Source organism: Triturus cristatus, chromosome 12 (assembly GCF_964204655.1).
Source record: "Triturus cristatus chromosome 12, aTriCri1.1, whole genome shotgun sequence".
Classification (NCBI taxonomy): Eukaryota; Metazoa; Chordata; class Amphibia; order Caudata; family Salamandridae; genus Triturus; species Triturus cristatus.
In genome coordinates, this window is record NC_140595.1 from 825,613,614 (window position 1) to 825,641,028 (window position 27,415).

The window sequence follows — 27,415 nt, forward strand, 5'->3', positions numbered from 1 at the left end:
CTAGGACCCTTACTTGCACTTCACCCATCGGCCTTGGAATAAAGATCTCCGTGAAGTAGGCCCCATCACGGGTGCCTGATCGGGCATTGCAGCGCCGGCCCGAGTAGGAGCAGACCCGATGATGAAGCAAGACACCTTCTTGTCAGGTGTGTGAGGGCCTTTTTCCAATAAGGAGATCCCTCTCCTGTGTTTCAGTGTATTCCATTTCACAGTTACAACCTGTCTTCTTCTTTTTAATAGGAACTGCATACCAATATTGTTTATTTAGTTCATTGGGCATGTATGCTGGACCTAATTGAAAAAAGCCCCTTTTTTCCTTTCCCCTCCTTTGATTCTAATCTAGAGGATGTTCCCAGTCAGGGGATGACCTAATATATAGACAATTATCTACAGGTAAACCTGTGATGCCACAGGCTTTACTTATGATAGCTCTTGATCAGTTGCATTTACCAGCTCATACTTCAAGAGATCACTTGTCTGTGCAAATGAAACAAGAGTGGTTTGTTCCAATTTGCATGATATGGTTACCATCTTCCTTCACAGTTGTATTGTTTGCCAACAACTATCTCACAATCCTACATTGAAAGTAATAAATTCTACCATTCACGGTTTAACATGACTTTGTGGACATGATAGACAGGTGCATTAACTCTCAGTACCTCATAGTTGTAGTTTGTCCTTTGTCTCGATGGATTGAAGTAGGATTGTGCATTCATTGTGATGCTAAGTCCTCTGCTACATTACTGATTCGTGAGGTGATTTCGTGCTGGGGAGTTCCAGAAGCAATACGATCAGACAACGCAACACACTTTGTTAATGTAATCTTCACACGTCTTACAACAATGTTAGGGATTAAACATAAACTGCCCTCTGTTTATCATCTCCAAAGAAATGGCATTGTGGAGCGCCTAAATGGCCTGCTGAAGAGTAAGATCAGCAAACTATGTGCCACTTTGCACTTGAAATGGTTGTATTGCCAAACATTGGCACTCTTTTCCCTTAGGAATATGCCTTGTTGTGATCATCACCTGACACCCTTTCAGAAGGTGTCAGGGAGACCCATGAATGTGTAAATACTTGCCACTAGAAGTAATGTACAGGGAGAAAGCACGGCGAAAATCCTAAACGGTGAAATGCATGTTTACATTTATGAATTATTCAAAGTCACAAAGTTTACTTCTAAATAGGTAACCAAAGGGAAGGAGAAGTGTGCCACCACTGAAGTCAACCTCCAAGTTGTGCACGTCGGAGACACTGGGGCAGATCTACAAGAAACGAACGCAGCGTGGTGCAGCAAGTCATTTCGCTGCGCTGCGTTAGTTTTGAAGCACAGGGATGCGACATATTTACAACAATATGTCGCATTCCTGTGTTCTCCCCTCCGCTGGCACACAAACTGCTGCCATGCACTGGCGCAGGCACCCTTGCACCATGGTGCAAAGATGCTTGCGTCGTGGGGAGATTGTTTTTGTGCAGGAAGGGGCACCTTCCTGCACAAAAACAATCAATTGAGGTGATTTCCTCTTCCAATGCGTGCTGTAGAATGCAGCGTGCATTGAAAGAGGAAAAAAATGAGGAGAAATGAAAACATTTCTCTTCGTTGCACCTCGCTACGCCACCCCTAGGGCGGCATAGCATTCTGACGCATTACCAGATTTACAATTTCTCGTAAATCTGGAAATGCATCAGTGGACATGGATGTTGCGTGGGAACACCCACAGCAACACCCACGTCACGCCCCTAACACGCAAAGTGTTGCGTGAACAAGGGCGATATTTACAAGCACAGGTTAAGTCATGCAGGGTGACTTTACCTGTGCTTGTAAATATCACTCCGCAGGCTCCGCAGGCACCGATGCGTCACGCAACGTGATGCACCGGCGGCGCAAGGGGCTTGTAAATCTGCCCCACTGTTTTTAGTCACAATTGTGTTCGGAAATAGAGACAGCCTCGGTTCGACGGACTTTACTTTGTGACTACAGTGACCCCTACTGCCCTCAAGGTAGAAGGCAGGAAACCCTGCATTCACCTTACAGATATCTGTTTAAATCCAGCATCACACAAAGCATCATCAACAATGTGAATGGAACAAAAAGGAGGCAGAAGATTGCCATCGTAGAAAAAAAAACCTCCACCTTTGAGCAATTATTTGAAGCAACGGAATGAATGTTGTGTATTTTTGTTTTCTTTTTCCTTTTTTTTCTCTTAATGTTATCTTTTCTATTGTTGCTCTTCTATAGCAATATATCTTCTAATTCCAACATGACACAGCTATGAAAAGAACTCTCTATTCATGTTAATGTATCCCATAATATTTATACCATATTATCCAATAATATGTGGTATGTCAGACATAGGTTCAGAAAGTAACAATGAATCATGTTTCGTCTACTCTCTAATTCCTTGAGTCACAGGATCAGATAGGCTACATTCAACTAAGGAAGCACTCCCAAGCACAGCTCTATGGAGCATATTTACAAGCCCCTATCGCCACAGGAACGTCACTTTTTGTGATGTTCCTATGGCGAGAAACCCTTTGCCTTATGAACAAGGCGGCGTTAGGCCACTTAATGTGCACTGAAAGCCACTTCCTGCACATAATCATTTAAAAAATGACATAAACAATTATTCCCTAAACACAGGCACCCTTGCACTATGGTGCTGGGGGTGCCTGTGTTGGCGCTAGGCAGCTGAGTTTAGCACAAGTGCTAGATAACGCAGGGATGCTCCGTACCATTGTAAATATGGTGCATCCCTGCGTTTTCAGAATGGCGGAGCGGGGCGTTAGCAAGGATTTTTTTTAAACAACAATTCTTTTTTTTATTTTCCAAAGTATCAAATGGGCGAAGCCCAGCAAAGATAGTACAAGTAATGTGTGTGGCATGCAGTATTGAGGTACATTATACAAAACCCATATGACCTGCGGAACAGCAGACCAGAAATACAACAAACAACACCAAACACACCTAGGGAGTGTTAATGCACAATATGAATAAATTCCCGATCGCAGAAAGTCAGAGTCATCGGACTAAACAGGTGAGTTTCTAAACACCAACTGTTCAATGGGATCTTGGGAGGCGGACTGCGATAGTGGGGGAAAGTCGATACCTCTGTACGTGGCCCAGCGGACCCAAATCTTCCTGTCTTTCTGTGGGCACCCTCTCGCCTGAAAAACCAAAATTTCCGCAGTCATACATCTGTCCATTGCTTTTTTCCATCCAGCAACGCTAGGCGGGACGGAGCCTTCCAATGCTGTGCGATACCCCTCTTGGCTAGGATAAGACCCAAGAATAATAGGTGCTGCTTATAACACTTCCCCCCAATGTCATCCGTGCTATGTAGGAGCACCAATCTGGGGTTGAGCGGGATGTCCACGCCAGAACCTGACCCAGGCAGGACGTCACGCTAAACCAGAACGGCTGAATCCCCGTACAGCTCCACACGGTATGGAGAAAGGTACCGACATCACCGCTGCAACGGAGAGAGGAAACTGTATAACACCCATTTTCCACAGCCTATGTTGAGTGTAATATATCCAGTGGAGGTATTAACTGGATGAGTCAGTACCGGGAGGACACCGCTGCATACTGGGGGCTAGCCAGGGCTTCCGTCAAGTCATCGTCCGTGAGGGTCGGCAGATCGGCCTCCCATGCCGCTCTAGTTTTGTATATGGTGGTCTTAGTGTGGGTGTTAAGCATCTGATAGATTTGCCTGATTTTGTGATCCCCCATGTCCTCCATCAGCAAGCGGCCTTCTAGTGGGTGGAATTCTGGTAGGGCCTCCAAATGACGAATCTGGGGTTCTAACGTGTGTCGAAGTTGCAAATAGCGATGAAACTAAGATTTATGTAAATCCTAATTGGATTGCAACCGTTGAAAGGACTTAAGGGTAGTGCCCTGCATGATATCTCCAAGCGTAGAGATTCCAATAAGGTCCCATTTACAGAACCTGCTCAGAGCGGAAACGGGCCACAGATATGTACCCTGCCAGAGAGGAGTGTAGCCAGTTAATCTGCCCCACCATCCCATGGACCGAACCGTGCGTCTCCAGATTTGAATAACGGTCCGGCAAGCTGGAGGGAGAGTTTCTATGGATACGTTGCTATACAGGAGGTGTAGCAAGGGGGTGCCAGCCATGGCCTCCCGTTCAACTGCGAAGGCCCGATCCGACTGGGACCCATACCATCATTCGTTAATCACCAAAAGGTGAGAGGCGGAATAATATGCATGGACGTCAGCAGCTGCAATACCGCCACAGTAGGTGGATTGTGCACACATGCGGAGCGCAATCTGGACCGCACCTCCTGCCAGAGGAATCTATTCAGGACCGCATTGAGTTGCGTAAACCATGTTGGAGGAATAGGATATGGATAAATTCTGAAGCCAATATAGTAGATGTGGCAAGGACACCATCTTAAAGATGGCAGATCGTCCGCATGAAGTCTAAGGCAGCTGGGACCATACTGTCGTCTCATTGCGGGCAGCTGGGAGTAGTGGGGCAATATTATGTGCACATGAGACCGTAGGGCACGGCGCTATAAAGACCCCCAGGTACTTAAAAGCCTGTAGTGGCGATAGATAATTTGGAAGCCCATACCTGACTCCTCTGCTCCCCGCCTATAGGGAAGAGTGTGGATTTTAATGGGTTGGTACTCAACCCAGTAGTTTCGCCAAAAATTCAAAGAATCTAGAGGACACCGGGCCCCGAGAACCACAGGTCTGACATAAAGAAAAGAGCATCGTCAGCGTAAATCGCGATTCTGTCTGAATATTCCTGTGTCCAGTCTATCCCCCTGATCATCAGGTCCTGACGCACCCACACTGCCAGGGGCTCTATGGGTAGATCAAACAGGAGCGGGGACAGGGAGCATCCCTGCCTCGTGACCCGATGGATGGAAAAGGGGGCTGATCGAAAACCAGCCACACGAACAGATGCGGAGAGATCAGTATATAACAGCCGGATATACGCTATGAACCGAGGACCAGGTTTATGGCGTGGAGGAGCTTGAAGAGGTAGGTCCAGATCAGGGAGTCGAATGCTTTATCTATATCGGCCAGCAAAACGGCCGCTGGGCGACCAAGTCTATGGGCACTTGCAATGGCGTTGTGAACTCGCCTAATATTATGTCTGGTGGAGCACTGTGGCATGAAGCCAGACTGGTCAGGGTGAATGAGATCTTGGATGCGGGAACGGAGGTGGTCTGCCAGGACCTTCCCCAGGACTTGGGCTCACACGTGAGCAATGAGATAGGATGATACGAGGCTGGGTCCTCAGGAGGATGACCAGGTTAGAGGAACACCACAATCTCAGCATGCCGCCAGCCCACGGGCAGAATGCGCTGCTCCAGAGCCTCATGCAGTGCCTCGAGCAGATGTGGGCCCAAGGTCGTCATATGTAGATGCAGGAAATCGCTGGGGAAGCCATTTGGACCCGGGGCCTTGCCCAGATGAATGCACGCTAATGCCGCCTTTTATTCGTCTATCGTTATAGGGCTATCCAGCAAGCCCCGTACTTGATCGGAGAGCTTACGAGGAGGAATATCCGATAGAAATTGATCTATCAGGGCCTCCGATATCAGCTCCTGCTGTGGGTAGAGATTGGAATAAAAGGATGCAAAAGCTTGGACCACCGTGTCTGAGGAGGTGCAGAGCGGACCTTCCAGGGCCCTCAGGAGAGGTACCTGCACAGGGGTTGACCTAGCCTGACACAGCCGATGAAGCATCTTGCTGGACTTATCACCCCATTGGTAGATCCTGAGTTGGGTCGCCAGCCACACTTCTCTGGCCTCGTCAGTAAGGAGCTGATTAATTTGTTGTTGGATAAGTAGGAGATTACGCCAAGAGCTTGGGTCCGACCCTTCTAACATTTGCGACTCCAACTGACTTTAACGTTCTTCCAGTTCAAGTACCTGACTCAGGCGTCTGCGTTTCTTGCCTGAACGGAAGCTGATGTCTGCCCCCCTAATCGTTGGCTTAAGGGCCTCCCACAGTATTATACGCGATGGAGAAGAGTTTACATTAAACGTAAGATATTCCGCAATGGCGTGTCGTAAAGTCTCCTGATATTGAGCGTCCCAGAGGAGCCAAGGGGACATACGCCACCTGCATGGGGCCCGTCGAACCTGCAGGCATAGCTTTATTTGAATGGGTGAATGGTCGAAGAGACCTATGGGTAGGATGGAGGTATGCGCTAGTCTGTGCACATAACTGTGTGGAAGAAATGAAATGAAATGAAGGGTGTGTTTATATAGCACAACTGTCACTCCGACTGGAGCCTCCTGGAAGAAATATGTAGTCCAACTGCGAAAGTGTGTGGTGCATGGCCGATGTATACGAAAACCTCGGCGTCGTAGGGTGGAACGCGCGCCATGTGTCTGACCATCCCAATGTGTGCGCCAGGATATTCAGCTTGGATGTCGGGGGGTTGTCAGGTCGCACTGCACGCCACCTATCCATCTGAGCTTAGAAAAGGTCTGCACATCTAATAAAGAAGAGAATTCACCTTACACGAATAAGTCATCTCACCTCCAAGCCCAAAAGGAGTTCAGAGAACAACTAACATCTCCTTATTTAATAGTGCATAGGGAGGAAATCCATTACCCAGAAATAGCGGGCAGATTAATAACCCAAATATCTAAAGGTAAAACAGAGGGAGCCCCCGGTCCAAACGGGATACCGCCAATACTGTACAAAAACGACGCAGTATTTGGAGCAAAATTCTAGCACCAGTCTTCTGTGAAATTAGAACAACAACTACAATTCCACCATCCTGGAAAGGATCAATCATAAGTCCGATCTACAAAAAGGGGGCCAGGAATGAACCTAGAAGCTATCGCCTCATAGCTCTAATTGATACTGAGGCAAAATACTATGCGGGCCTTATTTTGGAGGATTTAACAGCTTGGGCAACTGAAAGAAACATCATTACAGTAACCCAAACTGGGTTTCGAAGCGGCCATGGAACTACAACCAACATCATGGCGCTAACCCTTTTGATAGAAGCGGCGAAAACCACCAAAACCTCCCTATTTCTAAGCTTCATCGATTATTCCGCCGCATTCGACAACGTGGACCGGCACAAGCTTTGGCAGAAACTGGATAAATGGGGAATTCCAGGACCACTTTTACAGCAGCTGGTAATGCTCCATACCAACACTTGGGTCAGGATCAAACTGGGATCTGGAAGGTTTCTTTCCAGAAAAATTCAGACCAACAAGGGACTGAAACAAGGCTGCGTCTTGGCCCCAATGCTATTTAACCTTTTTCTAGCAGACCTTCCAAGAGAGCTTATAACAATTACATCTCATGCACCACGGCTGGGTGACACACTATTGTCCAACCTCCTTTACGCCGATGATCAGGTCCTCATCAGCCGGTTCCCTATCGGCCTCCAACATCTTTTAGACAAAACAAACGAATTCTCCAAAGTTAATTCATTAACAATCAACCTAAACAAAACCAAAATAATGACAATAAATTACCATGAAAAAAGGAAATGTCTATGGCGTTTGGATAGTCAGAGGCTAGAGCAGGTATTCACCTACAAATACTTAGGCATTATATTAGACTACAATGGCTCCTTTAAACAGCAATTAGAAGCCATTCGTCGGAAGGGCACGACTTTTTTCATGTCGATAAAGCCACTTCAGAAAGCTCTTCCAGACTGGTCCCTGGGTCCTCTTCTGCAGGTAATAAAAGCTCGCTTACAACCTATGCTTACTTATGGCTCCGAATCTATGCAAGGCAAAGACGCAACAACATTGGATAACACCATTAGCCGTGCATATAGGGCAATATTCCACCTTACCACCTATTCGTCACCAGACCAAATTCGCCTCGAGTTCGGCTTACAAAAACAAACAGTGGAGAGAAGAGGCGCATACATAAAAAGCTGGTGGAAAATCAGAAAAGCTGAACAAGGAACACTAAACGCACATCTCTGGACTGAACTGATAAAACGAGACAAATCCCCAGCAAGGACCTATTTAATGGAATCATTGGTCATCTTGGGTCTAACAGAACTGTGGGAGTCTCCAACTGACGCCGGTACCTTTAAAAGAGTGGTAACAAAAGTCACCAAGGCGATCTCGTTAAAAGAGGATAAGGCAACTTTAGCCAAGAGAGAGCATGGATGGGGAGATTTGAAAGATTGCATAACTCTCAAACCACAACAGTACCTAACAACGGGTCTCACACACAAAACAAAAAACAAGTTCCTTAACCTCCGCTTAGGAAACATACCCATAATGCCACATTTAGCACCCTGGAAGAGGGATAAAACAATAAATCTTTGCAGACTATGCCTTTCCGGCAAGGAGGATCTAATACACATTATCTGTATTTGTAAAAACCTTTTGGACATAAGGCGTTCCCTGTTCCGGACCCTTTGGAATCAGAGGAGGATAACCAGCTGCAGACAGGCCGTGTTGCTCTGTTTTAACCCCACGGAAACTCAACTAAACTGCAGAACAACAAAACATTTTGATATAGTTGCGGGCAGACTCAAAGAAAAAATGGGACACTAATAGACTCAAACTATGACTTTTAAAACCTTTTAAAGATTTCAAATAAGTTGATATTTCATTTTATTCACGCCGAATGGAAGTTTCACTATGGGGCCGAGTTCTCTTTCGACTTGCCTCGGTGCTGACAGAGGCACCGACCTGATACGTGGCCTATGCAGTGGGAATTGATCCTCACAGCCGCCCAGCAATTAATCTCGAGGCTTTAACTTTGCACCTGCAGGGGAGGAGCGGAAAGGGGGAGGAGGACGTCCGCCCACTGGACACCCCAGCCTAGCCGAGACCAGGGAGCCACCGGTAGCGACCGCCAGCAAGCCACCGCCGGGCCCCGGAGTCTTACCGCACTTAGGCCCTCCGATAGGGGCAAACGCAGGCTGATCGGATCCCAGGACGGCTCCTCAGCCTGGAGTCACAATCCCGCCTATGCCACAGGGGCGCATCCACTGCACGGCAGCTTGACCGCAATGCTGCAGCCCCTCGTTGTCTCGGCGCGTGCAGATGCCCGCAGCTGGCCCCCCGCTCTGTGCCATCTCCTTACAGGCCGCTGCCTCACTTGCGCCAAAGCACGGCCAGCATCGATGCACCAGCGGAGCCCGGACCCGTGGTGGGTGGCGCCATCATCACGGATCGCTGCACGGTCCGAGGTACTAACTGGGGTCAGGATTAACACCGGAAACTGGTGAATATGGGCTCAGGCAGATGGAGCTCTACCGAGGCATGTCCGCCATGCTTGGCTGCCAAGCCACGTACCGGCGTTAGCAATGTTTACTTAATGCCACGCTTTGCCATTTCCTTGTAAATATGCCCCTATGTGTTTTGCATCACTACTAGGGTAGGGTTAAGGCCCAAATAGCATGTCAAAGTAACGCTTTTTTAGTGCATGCCACAAAACATGACTCCTCAGCAGAAGTTTTATATATTCTTACAGATAGACGTGACATTAAGGATGAGATAGCATGAATGAAGAAGACAGGTCATCCAACTACTGTAGAATGGATCCAGATGGTCTTAGATTTAGGGTTTTTAGGAGTAACACGCCTGCTCACTGAGTGTAACAGTTATTTAGTAAATCCTTAACCCTGAGATTGTGTTTGTAGGCCAGGATTTAGGTAACTGGATCAGTTTTGCCCATGATCAATGGCATTCTGATATCGAATTTTCCTGCAGGGTCATGTCTTTGTGGAATGGTACTGATGTTAGTCAGGATGCAGTGAAAAAGTGTGCGTGTATATGGAATGAAAACTTTGATAGTACATAAGTCCCCAGACAGTCATGAGAATAACTTCTGTTTCTTGATGTAACAGAGGAAATTGCACCATTATTGTAGGATGCAATGTTAATTATAGAGCCACAGTGAACATGCCGGGGGCACCTCCAGCCTCATGGACTATTATTGGCAGTGTGAAGAATGACTTTATGCCCAGTTACCACCGAACCCGGAGGCCTCCGCTCAGTGGTGACCTTGCACATCCCTGTTTTGGTAATTTCTGGAATTACCATATCAGCTCTATATGAGTACCCCATGAGCCGTCCAATGACTTTATTGCCTCATCACTGAAGGAAAAGAACTGCAGAGTATTATGGCACTAACACTTGGAATGATGTTCCCCAAGAGTATCGGTTGAGTAATTATACACAGTTGTTCTTTGAAAGCATTGTGAGGTTTGTTCAGGCTAAAGCAACTGCTGGATGGCTGCAGATAACTCAATGGTAACTTCTTAAGTGCATCGACACTACAAAGGATGAATTAATTGCCGTATAGGAAGAGCTGCATGTTATGAAAATGATGATGATGCAGCACCGCTATCTACTTGACCTTATGATGATCATGGAAGGAGGGGTATGTGCCAAGATTGGGACTGCATGTTGTACTCATGTCCCAGCAAATGATGCAGACAGCCAACCTTTGTCAGAGGCTATAAAAAACTTTACACAATCTGCAAAACAAAGTGGTAGAATATGGAGGTGCCCCAGATAATTGGTTTAGTGGGTGGTTGTTATTACTGCCATCCTGGATGTCAGGACTGTTGGGAGCCTTGTTGGTAATTTTTCTGCCTCTGCTAATAATTTAATTGAGTTATACGATAAATCTTAGCATATTGTAGAAGGACCAGTACAAAGGTGGGAGGAATGTTTCCAGTTAGCACACCAACATGAGTACTAAATTCTCAGGGCTATACATATCATCTAGTGCCAAGTGTAGACCAAGGTTTAGATCCAGTAGTTGAAATTAGGGCTGGGTGGAGTCCTGCTCTATTGAACTCTGTGAAGTGCCGATAAACTCCGCTGCGCTCCGTGGAGTTCTGGGAGCTGTGGATTCTGGTAAGCCTGCTGCTCGCACTGTTGTTTAGTGCCTCGAGATTGTCCGGTGCTATAAAAATTAGTGTGAACGACACTACATGTTGCGCCAGAGGGCGCTGCTTCTTTCTGCCGCTCAAGTAGATATTCTACTCGAGAGGCTGCTTCATCAAGGCGAGCAGCAGATTTCTCAACGCGAGCGGTCGCGACCTGCCGTGACCGCCCGCTTTGAGAAATATCACCAGGAGGAAGTCTAGTACGTGATAGTTCTCACTCGCTAACTTAACGTTGGCTAGCCGCGCAAGAGTAAAAACTCAGCTCCGCCTCACTTCATGTAGCTTTGCGGAACTCCGCGCGGAGTGGGCAGAACTCCACAAACACCGCCGGCGGAGCTGAATTCTTCGCCCACCCCTAGATGAAATATCAACTAAGGGGGGAAGGTTATGGAAAATATGAAATGTGAAGAGATGGCGCAACACCAGACAACAGTAAAGAGCGTCACACACCTATACATGGTGAAAAAGCAGTGCAGGCCAAAAACTTGTGCTGATGAAAGAGATGTGAAGAGTTCACTTGAAAACAGAATGCATGACCTGTAAGATTGTAGTTAAAGGAAAACCAATGTTTGTCTTGTTGAAGGAATTTATGGCCGTAGCACAAAGGCATGTATTGTGTTGTTCTAGTTAAGTAAGAATGTTATTGAAGTATAGGAGCAGGGGACTGAATGAGCCACAGGTTACAGAGGATCTGATAAGAGTTCTTGGGAGCAGAATGATAAAACACATACGCAAATACACATGTATTCAAGCATAGAGAATGGTTAGTTTGTTAAGCATTGTTCGAACTGCAATAAAGTGTGTGCAGTGAATTACGTTAAGGTTTCAGGTCAGTGGGTCACATGCCACAGGATGTATTTCCACAACTAATGTAGAACTATGCAGTGATTCATCACCTAAGGTTCTGTATTAAAGTATTGTCTTACTTTGTATGACAGAAGCTGGCTGTGAGCAGCAGATTGAGTCCGGCTGTTTACTTTTCTGGGCATTGCCATTCTCCCTGTCACGACAGTAGGGAGCTATTTTACATCGGTGAGAGGACTCTGCCTTTCTTCTTTATTTTCAAGCTACCCTGCAACAACGTACATCTAATCGTGGTTGTAAAGTGCACTGCATATAGGAAGAGGAGGAGGGGGGATGGGATTACAACCCCTGCCCATCTCCTGACTAAGGCTCGTGCCCACGGTGATGATCTAATGCTTTCTCCCACCGTCCACTCCCACCACAGCCACGTACACGAGGGATGGCGGCAGGGCAGGAAGTTCGTTGACTGTGCCCGAGTCTGCCACTTGATTTCCTGTCCCCACTTCCTGGTCCTGGAAGGAGGATGGGAGGTGTTGCTTATCTAAATGTTGCCTTGAGCAATCTTCCATCTGTGTTGTTTCTACCCCTTTTCCCACCACACCTAAACAAAAGCTTGTTTTGTGGCCAGACGCATTTGACCCTCTTTTCACCAGTCTGTGCCTTTGCTCTCAAAAGTGATTTCCATGCTCACCTCTGATTTTTCAAACCTGCATTGCCATAACTTTTTGTTCTAAAGGTTTTAGGTCCCTTGTGCCCCTTCCTTGGAAGCCAGGTTCTAGGATGTGAATGTTGGCCTCACATACCTCCGCTTCGGTGGCAAGCTGGGAATGTCTGGCACGGAACGGGCACCCCACTCCTGCCCGCCAGCTTGGCCCCCACGCTGTCCAGACTGTGCTGGGCTCGGATTGGGATTCCTGACTGCGAAGCGCTGTGGGTTCCTTTCTCGTCCCTCTCTGCCTTGGTGGAAGGGTCAGTCACTCCGTTCCAGACTCGTGCTCCTTCTGCAGCCTCTGGAAAAGAAAAGAGGTGAGCAATGTGTGAGCTTCGTCACAGAGGTTCAAACTCCACAAATATTCCCACAAACCCCAACACAAGTGAACATGAGGCGAGCAATGAGCAGGCACTGTACAGAGGTTCAAAATCCACAAATAATCCCAAAAACCCCAACACGGGGGAACATGAGGCGACCAATGAGCGAGCGCTGTAACAGCGGTTTCAAATCCAATAAACTTCCACAAACCTCAACGTGAGTCAACATTAACCCTGGGCGTAGTTCGCGAAGTAGCACTACGCGAAGCTACGCAAAGTGCACTTCGCACTACGCGAGCTACGCGTAGCACTTCGCGAACTGCGTAGTACCCTGTTCGCACTGTGCAAGATGTCGTTTTCAATGATTGCACAGTGTGGACAAGCAACCGGCACTGTGCAATCATTGAAAACGGCATCTTGCACAGTGCGAGCTGTAGTTTTCTGCTGCTCGAATAGATTTTTACTCGAGCAGCAGCTTTCTCAACGCGGACTGGTAGTTTCTCATCGAGAGTGGTCACGAGCATACGCGACCACTCGCAATGAGAATCATGACCTCCTCGCGTTGAGAATCTCGCTGGGAGGTTTATTTTCCACGCTCGCCATCGCCAACTTGATGTTGCTGATCGCAAACGAGGAAAAAGTCTCGCCGGGATGTCATTTTGCTTGCTCGCGGTCGCCAACTTGATGTTGAGGACCGCGAGCAAGCAAAAAATGACCGCTGAACTACGCAACACTACGCTACGCGTGTTTGCACTGTGCTACGTGCAATTCGCGTAGTGCGAAGTAGCGCAAACTTCGCAAACTACGCGAGCATAGCGTAGTGCTTTGCCCAGGCTTAGTCAACATGGGGTGAGCGAGGTGCGAGCCCCGCCCCCGTGGTTCAAGTATTCCCACAAACCCCAACAAGAGGGATCACGACGAATTAAAAACGACTGTATAAGAATCCATGTATACATATAACCAGTGCTTTAAATGGGCCGGTACTCACCTTTGAGTACCGGAACTTCTCCGTACCCACGGAGAGTACCGGTACTCACTGCAGCATGTCGGGATTTCTTAAAGTTCCCAAAGAAATGCTCATCATGAGAGCATGCAAAGCATTTCTACTCTGCCGTGCATGCTCACATGATTAGCATTTCACACTGGCAGTGGCCATCATCTCGCATCAGCAAAACTATGAAGTCACCACCAGTAGCTGTGTGGCAGGAAAGAATGGAAGCACTTTAAAGATGCAGTTTGCAATGCCCTTCCTTCTTTGCCTAAACAGCCAAGGATCATTGACAAGGAGCTAGCCAGGTGCAGCGCCTAATATAAGGGTTCCCTCCAGTGCCAGGCAGGGGGCACAGGACTGGATTCCTACAACCGGCGCCATCCGGGACCCAGGAAGCAGGAATCAGATTCCTGCAGTCGGGCCTCCCATCCATACAGCTCTGATGAAAACCCAGGACATCAGATGGGCCATTTACACCGCTTAGCCTGCCTGCCACTGGGGTCTGACAGTGTCTTTCACCTGATTCATTTGCCCCCTGCCGAGATGGGACATTGAGCTCATAATAGGTGGGGGGACATGGCCTGAGCGGCCTCCCTGGAACTCTGGTGAGATTGGAGGAAGCCTCTATCCTGGTGGAGACTCTGCAGTGCTCACTCTCTCTGTCTGAGAGTACTCCGGCCCTGCAGTCTTCTGATCCCAATCGACTCTGCCTGCTGTAAAGGGGGATACAAATAGGTAAATTAGACATGCCACTTAAAGCGATGCCAGTGCTGATGCCCAGTGAGCATAATCTGTTACTGTCAGGCAGATTTTTTATTTTACATTTGTTTCTAGCTGGTAAAGTAACCGCGCTGGAGTTAAGATGAAAGAGCAAATAGATGCTTTTAAATGTTGTGTTTTCTCTTGCCACGGAGCTTGAATGTGAGGCGATACCATCGGACAAATTGCTGCTTATTCTTTTAACATGGAGTTTGATGTTTACTTTTCTTTCCCTAACTGCCGGATGAGAGCTTTTTTGAAAGTTTACAAACATTAATACCTGTGAATAGACTGTACAAATATTTCAAATTGGAAATAGAAAGGACAAATGAAGCAGCTCTTGTTATCCTGAACTGTCATGGAAGAATTTAATAGACTACTTTACCGGGGGATGCACAAAAGCTAAATATTCTCTAGAGCCAGGGGTCTAGCTTCAATAGGTGCAGCAGGTGCAGTGACACAGAGGCCCAGGGTCCATTGAAACCAGATTATTGCTGTATTTCACAGATCAAACAGGGGTAAGTGGTACTTTCCTTCCATGCACTCAGACTCATGGTACACTGGATATCTCACCAGCTGGAACCCAATTCCACACATTATCCTTGGTGCGCTGCATAGTTTTTGTCAACAGAACTACATTTGTGCAAATTTAGTGGTAGTGAGAATGGAAAACGTGTTGTCTCTGAATGACAGTGCGCTACCACACTATGCACCACCAGCTACATACCAAACCAATTCTCGTAAATGTTGGCCAATAGCCCCGCCCCTAAACCCGCCTCCTCGCCCCGCCCCTTTGGTCATAGCTCAATTTGGTGAGTACCTGCACTTTTTTCCCCCCATTTAAAGCACTGCATATAACCTCCACCAAACAACTGTTCGTGTGTGCAAAAACTACAATATTTCCTTCTTACAGCGTGAGCCTTCTAAGTGTCCTCTCCTCTGGCTACCCTTCCAGAACTCTAGTCTGTATCCCAAGGTCACACGTCTAGTGTGCACACAAGCGGCACGGCTCGGCGAGCTTGGAAAGGGCGGCCACAGAGATGTGTCAAAAGCAAGCCGTGCTCTTAGGGTACCCTTCATCTCTGGACTTGCTCTGGGCTCTCCTGATAATTTCAAGATGCTCAGCGGCAGAGTTTCTTCTCGCCTTGCGAGCTGCTGAGCATTCTGGGAAGATTCCTTCAAGTGGCTGCCATGTTGAAGGCCTTGGAGAGAGAAGGGGTTTTATCAAAATAAGGAGACGCAAATCTGCGTTTTCTGTATCTTTGGGGTCCTTTTACAAAGTGTGAGGGGGGGGGGCAGTGGAAGACGCGTTAAGGGGTTGTGAAGCTGCAGTTGTGTGTGACTCGGATGCCCTTGTCACTCACTGGGTCGGATGCTCGTACGACACCACAGAGCCCCAAAGCTGGGTCGTGACGTGAGGCCCTGGAGCCAGGTCTGCCCAGACGTGGATAGCAACCTGTTTTTTTTCTGATTTTATTATAAGGGCGTAACATAGGAAGAAGGATAGGGCCAAGATGTCTGGATATATAAACCGAGCCTTGGCCAGCCACACTGCCGCCTGCACGCCCATTGACTGTAGTGTCGCGATAATAAGACTGACGCGACACGCACGTGAAACGTTAATAAATATGACGTCACTGATGCACGTCGGCAGAACCGCCACGGCAGCAGTGACGAAGCAACCACACCAAGTGTCCTGAGTGTTCCTTACCACGTGCGGGGACCCGGGTGGCCAGCGCTCAGTATCAGATAACCCTGACGATACAACAAAGTGGCGACGAGGGTGGGCGTGCCCTCGTGTTCCGCTGCCTGCGCTCCGGTGGTGTGGCGGCCGGTGAGCATTCCCTGCTCGCGGTGCTCATGCCCCGCGGAGACGTGAGGCGGTCCCTGTGCCCCGGTGCTGCGGCGGTGAGTGCTTGCGCATCGGAGCGCTCCTGATTGGCGGCAGCACCGCGTGGGGACGTCAGCTGTTTTCCCGGCCTCAGCGCGCTGCTCTACACGTGCGCCCCGCCCCCTGCCTGCCTGCCTGCCTGAGACGCGCGGAGCGCCCGTCAGCCTCCTGCCCCCTGCCTGGACTGCCGGTGAGCCCCTGCTCCCTCCTACCTTTACACGGGGAGGTTGTGTGGATGGCCTGTCTGGAGGGCGGCCTGGGGGGAAGGAAAATCGCCACGCCCAGCCCGCAGTAATGGCCCAGAAGGTCACGGGGGAGAGCCATACGTCATCCTCTCACCCCTGCCCGACCGGGAGAGCGTCTGGAGAAGGCCGCACCTGGCCTGGGAGCAGACCCTGCCATCTGGGCGCCCTCAAGGCCACGAATAGGAGGAGGTCTCGCCAGGCACCAGCAGTACACGTGGGTCTCGCCCAACGCAAGCAGCACACGCGCAGGAGGCCTCGCCTGAGACAGGCAGTACACGTGCAAAAGAAATGGCGAACATCCCGCCGATCGAACCATTCTCGGTGGAGGGGTCCCCATCCGCAGTAGCAGCACGATGGAGAGACTGGGAGGACAGAGTGCGCATCTTCTTCGAGGCCACGAAGGTCCACAGGGATCAAAAACGCGCAATGATAATCCACCTGGGAGGAAAAGAGATTCACAACATAGTGAAGACGCTTGTGGAAAACACCCCCAAGACGCACACGACACTAATAGCGGCGCTCAACGAGCACTTTGAACCAATGGCGAACCGCGACTACGAACGCTTCATCTTCCGCCAAGCACGCCAATTGCCTGAGGAATCGCTCGACAAATTCCACGCTCGTCTCAAGAACTTAGCGGCCACCTGCGGGTTTCGGGATGAGACGGAGGAGATAAGAGGCCAGATAATACAGGGGTGCGCGTCCGTCAAACTGAGGGAAAGGATCCTGGAGGAATCCGGCAAGCCCCTAGCAGACATACTGACAATGGGCCGGACGAAAGAACTATCGAAGGCGCGCGCTGCGCACATGGAGGCGGCCCTGCAAGCGCCAGTGAAGACTGAGCCGGTCAACGCGGTGGCGGTCAAGCCTAAACAGAGATGGCCCCGACGAGGACCAGGCCCGGCCGCCCAAGACCAGCCCAAGTCCTGCGGGTATTGCGGTGGTTCGCCCCACGCCTCGGCAGAGTGCCCAGCACGAGGGAGGAAGTGCATGGCCTGTGGACGGTTCAACCACTTTGAGAAAGTGTGCCGGTCAAAGAAGTTCCGAAAGCCCCGCCAAACCGTAAACACGGTTGAGGAAGGAGGCCCGGTCGCCAGCGACATGGACGACGATGAAGAGGAGGAAAAGGTGATACACAGAGTACACATGATATGCACGGCGATACGCAGGACTAGGAGGCTGCCGCAATGCAGCATCCGAGTGGGGTCGCAAGAGGTCACAACAGTTGTAGACACCGGGGCCAGCATCAATATCATGGCCGCGGCGATGCACAGATCCATGCACCCCCAGCCGACGTTGCTTCCATCGGCAATCACGGTATTCGCATATGGACAGGAGGAACCGTTGAAAGTACGGGGGAAGTTCAGGACTGTGATATCTCATGGGACGCGATCCATCACGTCAAATATCTATGTGACCGAAGACGGACAAGGCATGCTCCTAGGCTGCAGAGCGGCAGAAGATCTGGGAGTGGTAACGTTCGCCTTCGGGGTACACCAAGAGTCAATACACCACACCTTGGAGGAGTTCGAAGAAATCTTCAACGGAATAGGCAAGTTCCGAGGGAAAGAGGTCCACCTACACATTGACCCCACCGTGCAACCGATAGCTCTTCGACATCGCCGCATAGCATTCCACCTCAGGCCACTGGTCGAAGCCGAACTGGCGAAGCTGGAAGCAGCGGGAATCATCGAGAAGGTGTCAGGACCGACCCCGTGGGTGTCGCCAATCGTGGTAGCGAAGAAACCCAAGCAACCAGGCGCGGTCAGAATATGTGTGGACATGAGGCTCCCCAACGCTGCCATCAAAAGGGAGCGACACATCACTCCGACCATCGATGACATCGTTGGGGAAATGGCAGGCGCCAAATGGTTCTCAAAACTGGACCTACGCTCTGGGTACCACCAACTGGTGCTGGACGAAGCGTCCCGGAACATCACCACGTTCTCCACGCACGTAGGTCTACGGCGGTACACGCGGCTGAGTTTCGGCGTGTCGAGCGCTGCGGAGGTGTTCCAGAATGTAATACAAGAACTCATCGCAGGGATCCCTGGAGCGATCAACGTGAGCGATGACATCATGGTGCATGCCACAACCGTAGCGGAGCACAATGAGAGGCTGGTGCAGGTGTTGCGACGTATACGAGACACAGGCCTTACACTGCACCGGGAGAAGTGCGAATTCCTGTGCAGGAAGATCCAATTCTTTGGCTACACCTTCTCGGCAGATGGCGTCAACCCAGATCCAGACAAGGTCAAGGACATAAAGGAAGCGGCTGCCCCCACAAACATCACGGAGGTGCGGAGTTTCTTAGGAATGGTGAACTACTGTGGCAGGTTCATCAAGGACCTGGCGAACCTCACGGCGCCCCTAAGAGAGCTCACCAAGGAGTCCACCCCCTGGACATGGGACAGTGACCGCGACCGAGCGTTTGAGAACATCAAACAGGCGCTCTCAGAAGCCACGACGTTAGCATTCTTCGATCCGGCCAAGCTGACACAAATTGCCGTTGACGCCGGTCCAGTCGGTCTAGGAGCAGTCCTACTACAACGAAAGACAAGCGCAGAGGAATGGGCCCCAGTGGCATTTGCCAGCCGGTCGCTTACAGAGACTGAGCAGAGATACTCACAAATAGAAAAAGAGGCGATCGCCATTCATTGGGGGTGTCATCACTTCCACCTGTACGTCTACGGCAAACCATTTGTTGTGACCACGGACCACAAACCACTGGTATCTTTGTTTGTGGGCACCTCTACCAAGCCGCCCCCGAGAATCGAAAAATGGATGTTGCAACTGCAAAATTATAACTGTAAGATCGAATACCAACCGGGCGCCCGGAACCCGGCAGACTACGTATCTCGCCACCCTCGCAAAGCGAATCCCCAAGAGATGGAGGAGGCGGCTGAAACAGAAGAGTACGTCCGCTGCATCACCGCGCGATCGTGCCCCCGGCCACTGTCCATGGCCAGCGTGTCCCAGGCCACCAGTGAAGATGAGTGCCTACAAAGAGCAAAAGTGGCGGTCCAAAACAACGAATGGAACCGGGCCAGAGAGGAGTGGAAGAGCTTGACGCCCAGGGCTAGACAGGTAATGGAGAGCCTGTATAATGTAAGAACGGAGCTGACGGAAGATGGCACAGGATGTTTGTTGAGGGGCCACCGACTGGTCATCCCGGCGTCCCTAACCCAGAGAGTGGTGGATTTAGCCCACATTGGCCACCAAGGCATGGTCAAGACCAAGTCCCGCCTCCGAACCAAAGTGTGGTTCCCTCTCATGGACGAGTTAGTAGAAGCCACCGTTCGAGAATGCCCTGCCTGCCAGGTCACAGGGGAGGCCCCACGGCCAGCCCCTGTCGTGATGGAACCTCGACCCCGGAGTCCTTGGTCCAAGATAAGCGTTGACTTTGGTAGCCTTCCGGACGGACGGCACACTCTGGTTGCCATAGATGACCACTCCAAATATCCCGAAGTGGAAATACTAACTGTGTTGAGTGCCCAGGAAGTAATCCCGAAGCTCGAGAAGATCATGGCAACACACGGCATAGTCAAGGAAATCAGAACTGACAATGGGTCACCATTTCAGAGTCAGGACTTCGCGGCATACCTACAGGCTCTGGGAGTGCATCACCGGCGCATCACACCTCGGTGGCCGCAAGCGAACGGAGAGGCTGAACGCTTCATGAGGACACTCAACAAGGTGATACGGATCGCCCACGAGAAACACCAGTCTGTGGAGCTAGCCATCTTCACATTCCTATGCAGCTATCGCCAGACGCCCCATTCTACCACAGGAGTGGCGCCGGCACATCTGCTGATGGGGCGGGTTGTCACAGACACCATACCACACCACCCAGAGTGGAGGCCAGAAACTCCCAATGACAGTGCCATTGACGAGCGCCGACGTGGAGCGTTTGCTCAGGTTGATGCCCGACGGCGCGCTGTCACCCCACACCTGGCCCCCGGTGACAGGGTGTTAATACGAAATCGGAGGCCAGGAGGCAAGTTTCGTCTAAACTTTGAGCCACAACCATGGACAGTGGAGAAGGTCGCGGGCACGTGCGTGACAGCCCGGAAAGGCGGTGAGAAGATAACAAGGAACGTTTCATTCTTCAAGAGAATCCCAGTGCCCTCGAGGGCCGATGACAGGCCCCAGCGCAGCCCCCTGGGGCACACCCCATGAGAGGAGAGGCTCCTAGAACTTGCGGAACCTGCGGACCAGGCGAGCGGAGGAGCAGACTCTGTGCATCAGGGAGGTGCCGCACCGCAGCACGGCCATCAGCCAGAGACCCTGTTGCCAGCAGACGCTGGCATGCCAGAGGAGAGAGACGATGGTGCAGATGGTGACTCTGTGAGTAGGGGCCGGGGCATTGTGACAGACTGTGGGGGACCACGATATGACTTGAGGCCAAATCCAGAGCCCTCCCGTCGTCTACGAGACTACGTCAAGTAAGACTGTTTTGTTTTGTTTGAAATGTTCTGGAATTGCAAATGGTCAGCACAGAGATGATGACCACTGAGGTGTTGATAAGCTAGGGTTTAAAGATGTAGTAATAGGTTTGGAGCTGTAATTGGGTTTTTGTTTGTGTGTTGGGGAGGAATGTAGTGTCGCGATAATAAGACTGACGCGACACGCACCGGCGTGCGCGTCAGGTCACGTGGAGTGAAACGTTAATAAATATGACGTCACTGATGCACGTCGGCAGAACCGCCACGGCAGCAGTGACGAAGCAACCACACCAAGTGTCCTGAGTGTTCCTTACCACGTGCGGGGACCCGGGTGGCCAGCGCTCAGTATCAGATAACCCTGACGATACAACAATTGACGTCGGCTGAAAGTCACGCTTTTCACGTGAGGCCAGCTGGCATGTATGCAGAAGGGTCCCTGGAATTCATGTCTGATGTTTGAGAAGAGATGGGCTTAGCAGGAAAAGTGGTCTAGGAGCAACGCTGTTGACCTCACAATTCGTGGCAGTCGGTTAAAATCTCTGCTTCAGCATGCCAGCAAAAGCATTGTGTGATTCTAGGCGAGCGCTTTATTCCCATAAACTTCACATTGCAAACAAAAACCGTGCAGTCTGGTTGCTACTGTCCGAACACAGTGCCCTGCTTCCCATGCTCGGATCTCAGCCGAACCCACAATCGTTGTACAGCACGGTGCGCCCCTTATTAGAAATGGACTTTCTACAATAAAATGCCCTTTTTAGGTTCCTTGGTGTATATCTGCGCTAAATCAATTGCTTACAATAAAAAGTAAAAAATAGCTTGTAATCTGAAATAACATTTGCCGTTAAGCAGCGGATTCGTGGAGCACGGCACTTTCGGGGTACGCACAACATGTGCATCGCAATTTACACCTAAATTCAACTAAGGGGGGACCGCAGTTAGCCAGCCTATCCATTTGCACAGAGCTTTCGAGCTGGTAATAGGCTGCTTGTAATACACGTCACGTGTGACCCGTGTGCTTCTATGTTTTTCATTATATGCCAGACTACATGTACCATGATGCAAAGTGAAGTTACACTCCTATGAGCGATCACACCTGGACGGGACACTGCAGCTGTGTCTGGGCCGCCACTGTAGTACCTGCGCAACTGCAGCTGCGTCTGGGCCGCCACTGTAGTACCTGCGCAATCCGCGGGAGGGCGACATGACCCAGTGAAAGTGGACAGTGCACTCCAGAGGCTGGGGTGGGCCCACTCTCTTCTGCAGCACCAGTTTGAATCAGCGCCAGTTTTATGCAGCGCCGGTGTAACGCATACCAGATTCATGCATCTCCTTTGCAAGGTGCAGGGCACGAGTCCTAAAAAAAGAAGTGGGGGGGGGACTAACCCAGATAATCAGTATGCAAGTGACATCATAGCACGTGACATCACGGCACGTGACATTACAGGGTGTGACATCACAGAGCGTGACATGTGCAAGTGGCATCATAAGAAGTGACATCAGATCTTAAGCCCTCACATACATGTTTAACATGTCGATCATGAGTGCATTAAAGCACATTTCGAGTGTACAGGGAAACCCTCCGGATTTAGGCAGAAGTTTCACACTTTTGTACGCTGCACATAAAACAATGTTACCTTTTGTCTGCGTAAAGCTTCCTCCACCCATAGTGCTTTACAAGAAAAAATAGTGATATTTAAATTATTTCAACGCCTCCTCAGGGGTAGTAAGCAGTATATAAATGCTATTTAGTTTGTGCAAATACTGGGAAGGACCAACACATCTGACGTTTCTTACAGCGCATGCACATCACGTAAACAGGGACTGAACAAAGTGAAAAGCTGCCTCTCTTAAGGTTGTGTGAAGAGCTAACAAGGTGCGAGCCTTTGTTTCCCCTCTGCTTCATTTGCATCAGGTGTGAGGCCCCTGACCACTCCCAGCCAGGAGACTCCAACAAAAGGAGGCCCAATGACCCCCCAAATTCGGCCTTTGTTATGGGCTCAGCAGGAGTCAGAAACAAGAAAGCCCCCTCCTGCCTGCACGGTGTTGCAGATCGAAAGCAGACAACAACATGCAGGCTCTGCTGAATTCCCTGTGTTTGCAAATTACACTGGGACAAATTCAGCATATTTTTCAGCGGGGCCCAACTTCTTGGCAGGGTGTACGGTGTCCACCCTGTGAAAATAGTGGGTGGACGTCGTCTACCCGCGTGTATCCTGACTTATGCCCTGGCGAGGTGGGCATGTCTTGGCTGGCAAGAATCCCCTGAGCCCGGGCAATGAAAGCCAGTGAGATAGCTGAGTGGGTTGAGGGTCCCCTACATCGACATCCCAACTGGACGGACACAGCAGTTCTTTAGGTCGAAGTCTACCAGACAGGTTTGCTAAATACATCTTGGGAACATTCAGAAAGCTTTACTAGGAATGCATTCCACCCATTGATGACCATTGGCTTTGTGGCTTGTAACTCACATTTTCTGGTTTTCTATTTGCTGGCTTCATTTGTCTTAGGCTGTCCAGCTTGAGTTTGCCCCTCCTGTTGCCCAAATCTTGTTAACTGTATTCTTCCACAAACCTGCTTTCTGGAAACATGCCTTTAAATCTAGTTCTTATCTTGTCACATTTGATGTGCATTCAAAAACAGAGGTCAGATGTTAAGCTTTCCTCCTAGGGAGTTTGGTGTTTAGTTTTCTTTCTCTGACTTCAAAGGAAGAGAATTTATGTGACAATCCTGTTGAGGGCCCATGTAAGAGGAGATGGTATGGAAAGTATTTTTTTCTAGCACACAACAAAAAAAAGAACTGTACTGATGTTACAGAATATATCAGAATTAGTACAAATTAAACATTTTGTTTGTAATTCTGTAGTGTGGTGGAAACAAATATTTGAATAAGATCGAAACATCAACACACCAGGTGATGACATTTTCACACATTATCGTTTCTGCGCAGTAAAACCGTATTTTGGTGCAAATTTGCAAATTTAATGGTCATTTAAATTGAAAATGTGTTGTCTGTAATGGCACTGCCCTTCTACACCATGCATACTCTACACTACGCCACTCCACTCCACTCTATGGCATGCCACCCCACTCTACCCCATGCCACCCGCTCTACGACACTCCACTCCACTTTCCCACATTCCACTCCACGCCCTCCAGTCTAAGACACTCTACGACACGACACTCGACTCCACTCTAATCTACGCCACTCACTCCATGGCACAGCACGCCACGCCATGCCATGCCACTCCAACCTACGCCACTCACTCCATGGCACAGCACGCCACGCCATGCCACTCCACTCCAACCTACGCCACTCACTCCATGGCAGAGCACGCCACGCCATGCCACTCCACTCCAACCTACGCCACTCACTCCATGGCACAGCACGCCACGCCATGCCACTCCACTCCAACCTACGCCACTCACTCCATGGCACAGCACGCCACGCCATGCCACTCCCCTCCAACCTACGCCACTCACTCCATGGCACAGCACGCCACGCCATGCCACTCCCCTCCAACCTACGCCACTCACTCCATGGCACAGCACGCCACGCCATGCCACTCCAGTCCAACCTACGCCACTCACTCCATGGCACAGCACGCCACGCCATGCCACTCCCCTCCAACCTACGCCACTCACTCCATGGCACAGCACGCCACGCCATGCCACTCCACTCCAACCTACGCCACTCACTCCATGGCACAGCACACCACGCCATGCCACTCCACTCCAACCTACGCCACTCACTCCATGGCACAGCACGCCACTCCACTCAACACCCCTAAGCAGAGTGTGATCCGAGAAGCAGCACTTCACTGAACCCTAAACAGAGCCCTTCGCTCAACGCCCAGCCATTTTTTAAAACCATTTTCATTAATTTTCCCTACAAATACAGGACATTCTGTGGACTTTAACATTACTGTTGATGGAACAAATTCACCATAGATTTGGCTCAAATATAATAAAGTCAAATATTAAATTTTCATCATAAAATACAAGAGAAGAAGAGCAATCAACATTCATCCCACCCACTAAAAAAAAACACACAACTGATTGGTGGGGGGGAGGGGGGAATCAACATGTTCGCCAGGAGAAGGTTCTGATGTTTCTCAGTTTCATCTTTGCATAAAGGAGTTCAGTAAAAAGAGGAGGAAACTACTGGACTGGGGGGCGGGAAAGAGAGCGGGAATCACAAGGGCCGCAGGATAGAAGGGGGTGGCAAAGGAGCAGTAGGTGCCGTCAAGCAGATCCCAAAAGGGGCAGAAGCATGGTAGAAGGGGGGGGAGGCAAAGGGGCAGTAGGTGCAGGGTAGAAGGGTGGAGGCAAAAGGGCAGTAGGTGCCGTCAAGCAGACCCCAACAGGGGCAGAAGCATGGTAGAAGGGTGGAGGCAAAGGGGCAGTAGGTGCAGGGTAGAAGGGTGGAGGCAAAGGGGCAGTAGGTGCCGTCAAGCAGACCCCAACAGGGGCAGAAGCATGGTAGAAGGGTGGAGGCAAAGGGGCAGTAGGTGCAGGGTAGAAGGGTGGAGGCAAAGGGGCAGTAGGTGCCGTCAAGCAGACCCCAACAGTGGCAGAAGCATGGTAGAAGGGTGGAGGCAAAGGGGCAGTAGGTGCAGGGTAGAAGGCGGGAGGAGCAGAGGAGCAGTAGGTGCCGTCAAGCAGACCCCAACAGGGGCAGAGAAGTCCTCCTACATCGACTCTGGGAGGTCTGTCGTCTTCTGTATATAAGTCCGTGTGTTTGTGCACCGGTTCATCTCACTGACTCGCGATGGAGGCAGGTCTAAGGCCGCCTTCTCTGGGCAGTGCAGTGCCCTGAGGGGTGGCCGTCTTTGAAGATCAGTCTGCCAAGCAGGTATTAAAGTAGGAACAGAGGATTCCCATTGTCTAGAGATAACACACCCCACTAATAAAAGGGACAAGTCATCGAACCAGGAGGCCCGGTTTGCTTTCTTCAGGGAGGGGAACATTCCCAATAGAGTCCTCCCAGGGTTATCCGGGATAGCAGCCCGCGGCCTCAGTGAGTGCCGACATGCTTCTCAGTTCATAGCATGTGTGTAAGACCAGCAGGATCGGTGTGGTCTCTAGGTCAATCAGGGTGTCGCAGGGATTCTGCTCTGGAACAGAACTATGCTCGGGACCCTAGAACATCAGCATATAGGGACTGAGTCACCAAACCACCTCAGTATCCATGAGTCCGAGTATGACTAGCTATAGGGCCTCACTTGCTCTCCTAACCTTACCAGAGTAACAACTGAATTGGCACCCCCAGAACACAACACTCTTGCCCCTCTCAGGGTTCGTGGCAATAGGACACACCCATACACTCCTACTTATCCACAATAAGATAACCAGGAGACACGAAGGAAGTTCAGAATATTTTTTAAACTATCGTGCCCTAAAATGCAGTATATGTGCCACAATTACGAAACAAATGCATACTAAAAATACTGTTAACATGGTTAATAAACCGTATACCATGAAAAGCCCGGTCATTTTATAGGACAGAGTAGCCTAAACCCTCCTCCCCTGCTACTGAAGCTTAGTGATTATATGAAAGACCTCTGGGATTAGTGGCGGACCCCGTACCTGAGCCTACACCGATGGATGTTCTACAGCTCAGCAGACGCAGCGCTCCTGTCCCTGAACTCTTGTTCCATGTGTTTGTTCTGGGCTCATGTGCTCATCTATATGATAAGACAGGTGTGCACATAAAGAAGAGCTGCATTCTCGTTTTATAGCTCGGTGCTAGTGCCTGGCCAGAAAGAATAACAAGGGACATTGCTGCTTGACCTTGTCTGAAGTGTTCAGACTAAGGGGCATATTTACAATAAAGTGGTGAAGCATGTCGTTAAGCCGAGAAGGCTAACGGCGCGCTTCCTAACTTTAGAATCGCGAGGCTGCACCATAGTTACTAGAATACGGTGCAGCACTGCATCGCCCCCTGCCCTGGCGCTAACTGTAGCTGCCTAGCGCCAACACGGGCACCCCTGGCCCATAGTGCAAGGGTGCCTGTGTTGAGGGGAAAATTGTTTATGTGCAGGAAGATCCCCCATCCTGCAAATAAAAAATCTTTAAATGCAGGTTTGTAACTTCTATGTGTGCTACTTAAATGGCATTTTTGTTGTAAAAACAGCGTTGTAAAGCCATTAATGGTATTCCGAGACCAGTTTTCTTTCTCTGGCACAAAATATACACATTACTGTACATAATTTGGCCAACCCCGCCATAATGTGGTCCTCCGATGACGCATCCTTCCAGTGCCTAGTTCCATTGGTTTTCATTCATATCCTGGGAGATGCAAGTGAACCCCTCAAGCTTTTATTAAGATGGGAGTGTGAAGGTTACATGCAAATATGTCTGCAGCAGGCACATTATCT

At 49.9% G+C, this 27,415-nt stretch overlaps 1 protein-coding gene across 1 annotated transcript in view; it reads right to left on the minus strand.

Moving 5' to 3' along the window:
* NYAP1 (neuronal tyrosine phosphorylated phosphoinositide-3-kinase adaptor 1) overlaps positions 1–27,415 on the minus strand; it is a 470,759-nt gene that overhangs the window by 40,953 nt on the left and 402,391 nt on the right. The window contains exon 6 of the mRNA XM_085637809.1: positions 12,482–12,688. Within this exon, the coding sequence (XP_085493935.1) occupies positions 12,482–12,688 (207 nt within the window). The remainder of the gene's footprint in view (positions 1–12,481; positions 12,689–27,415) is intronic.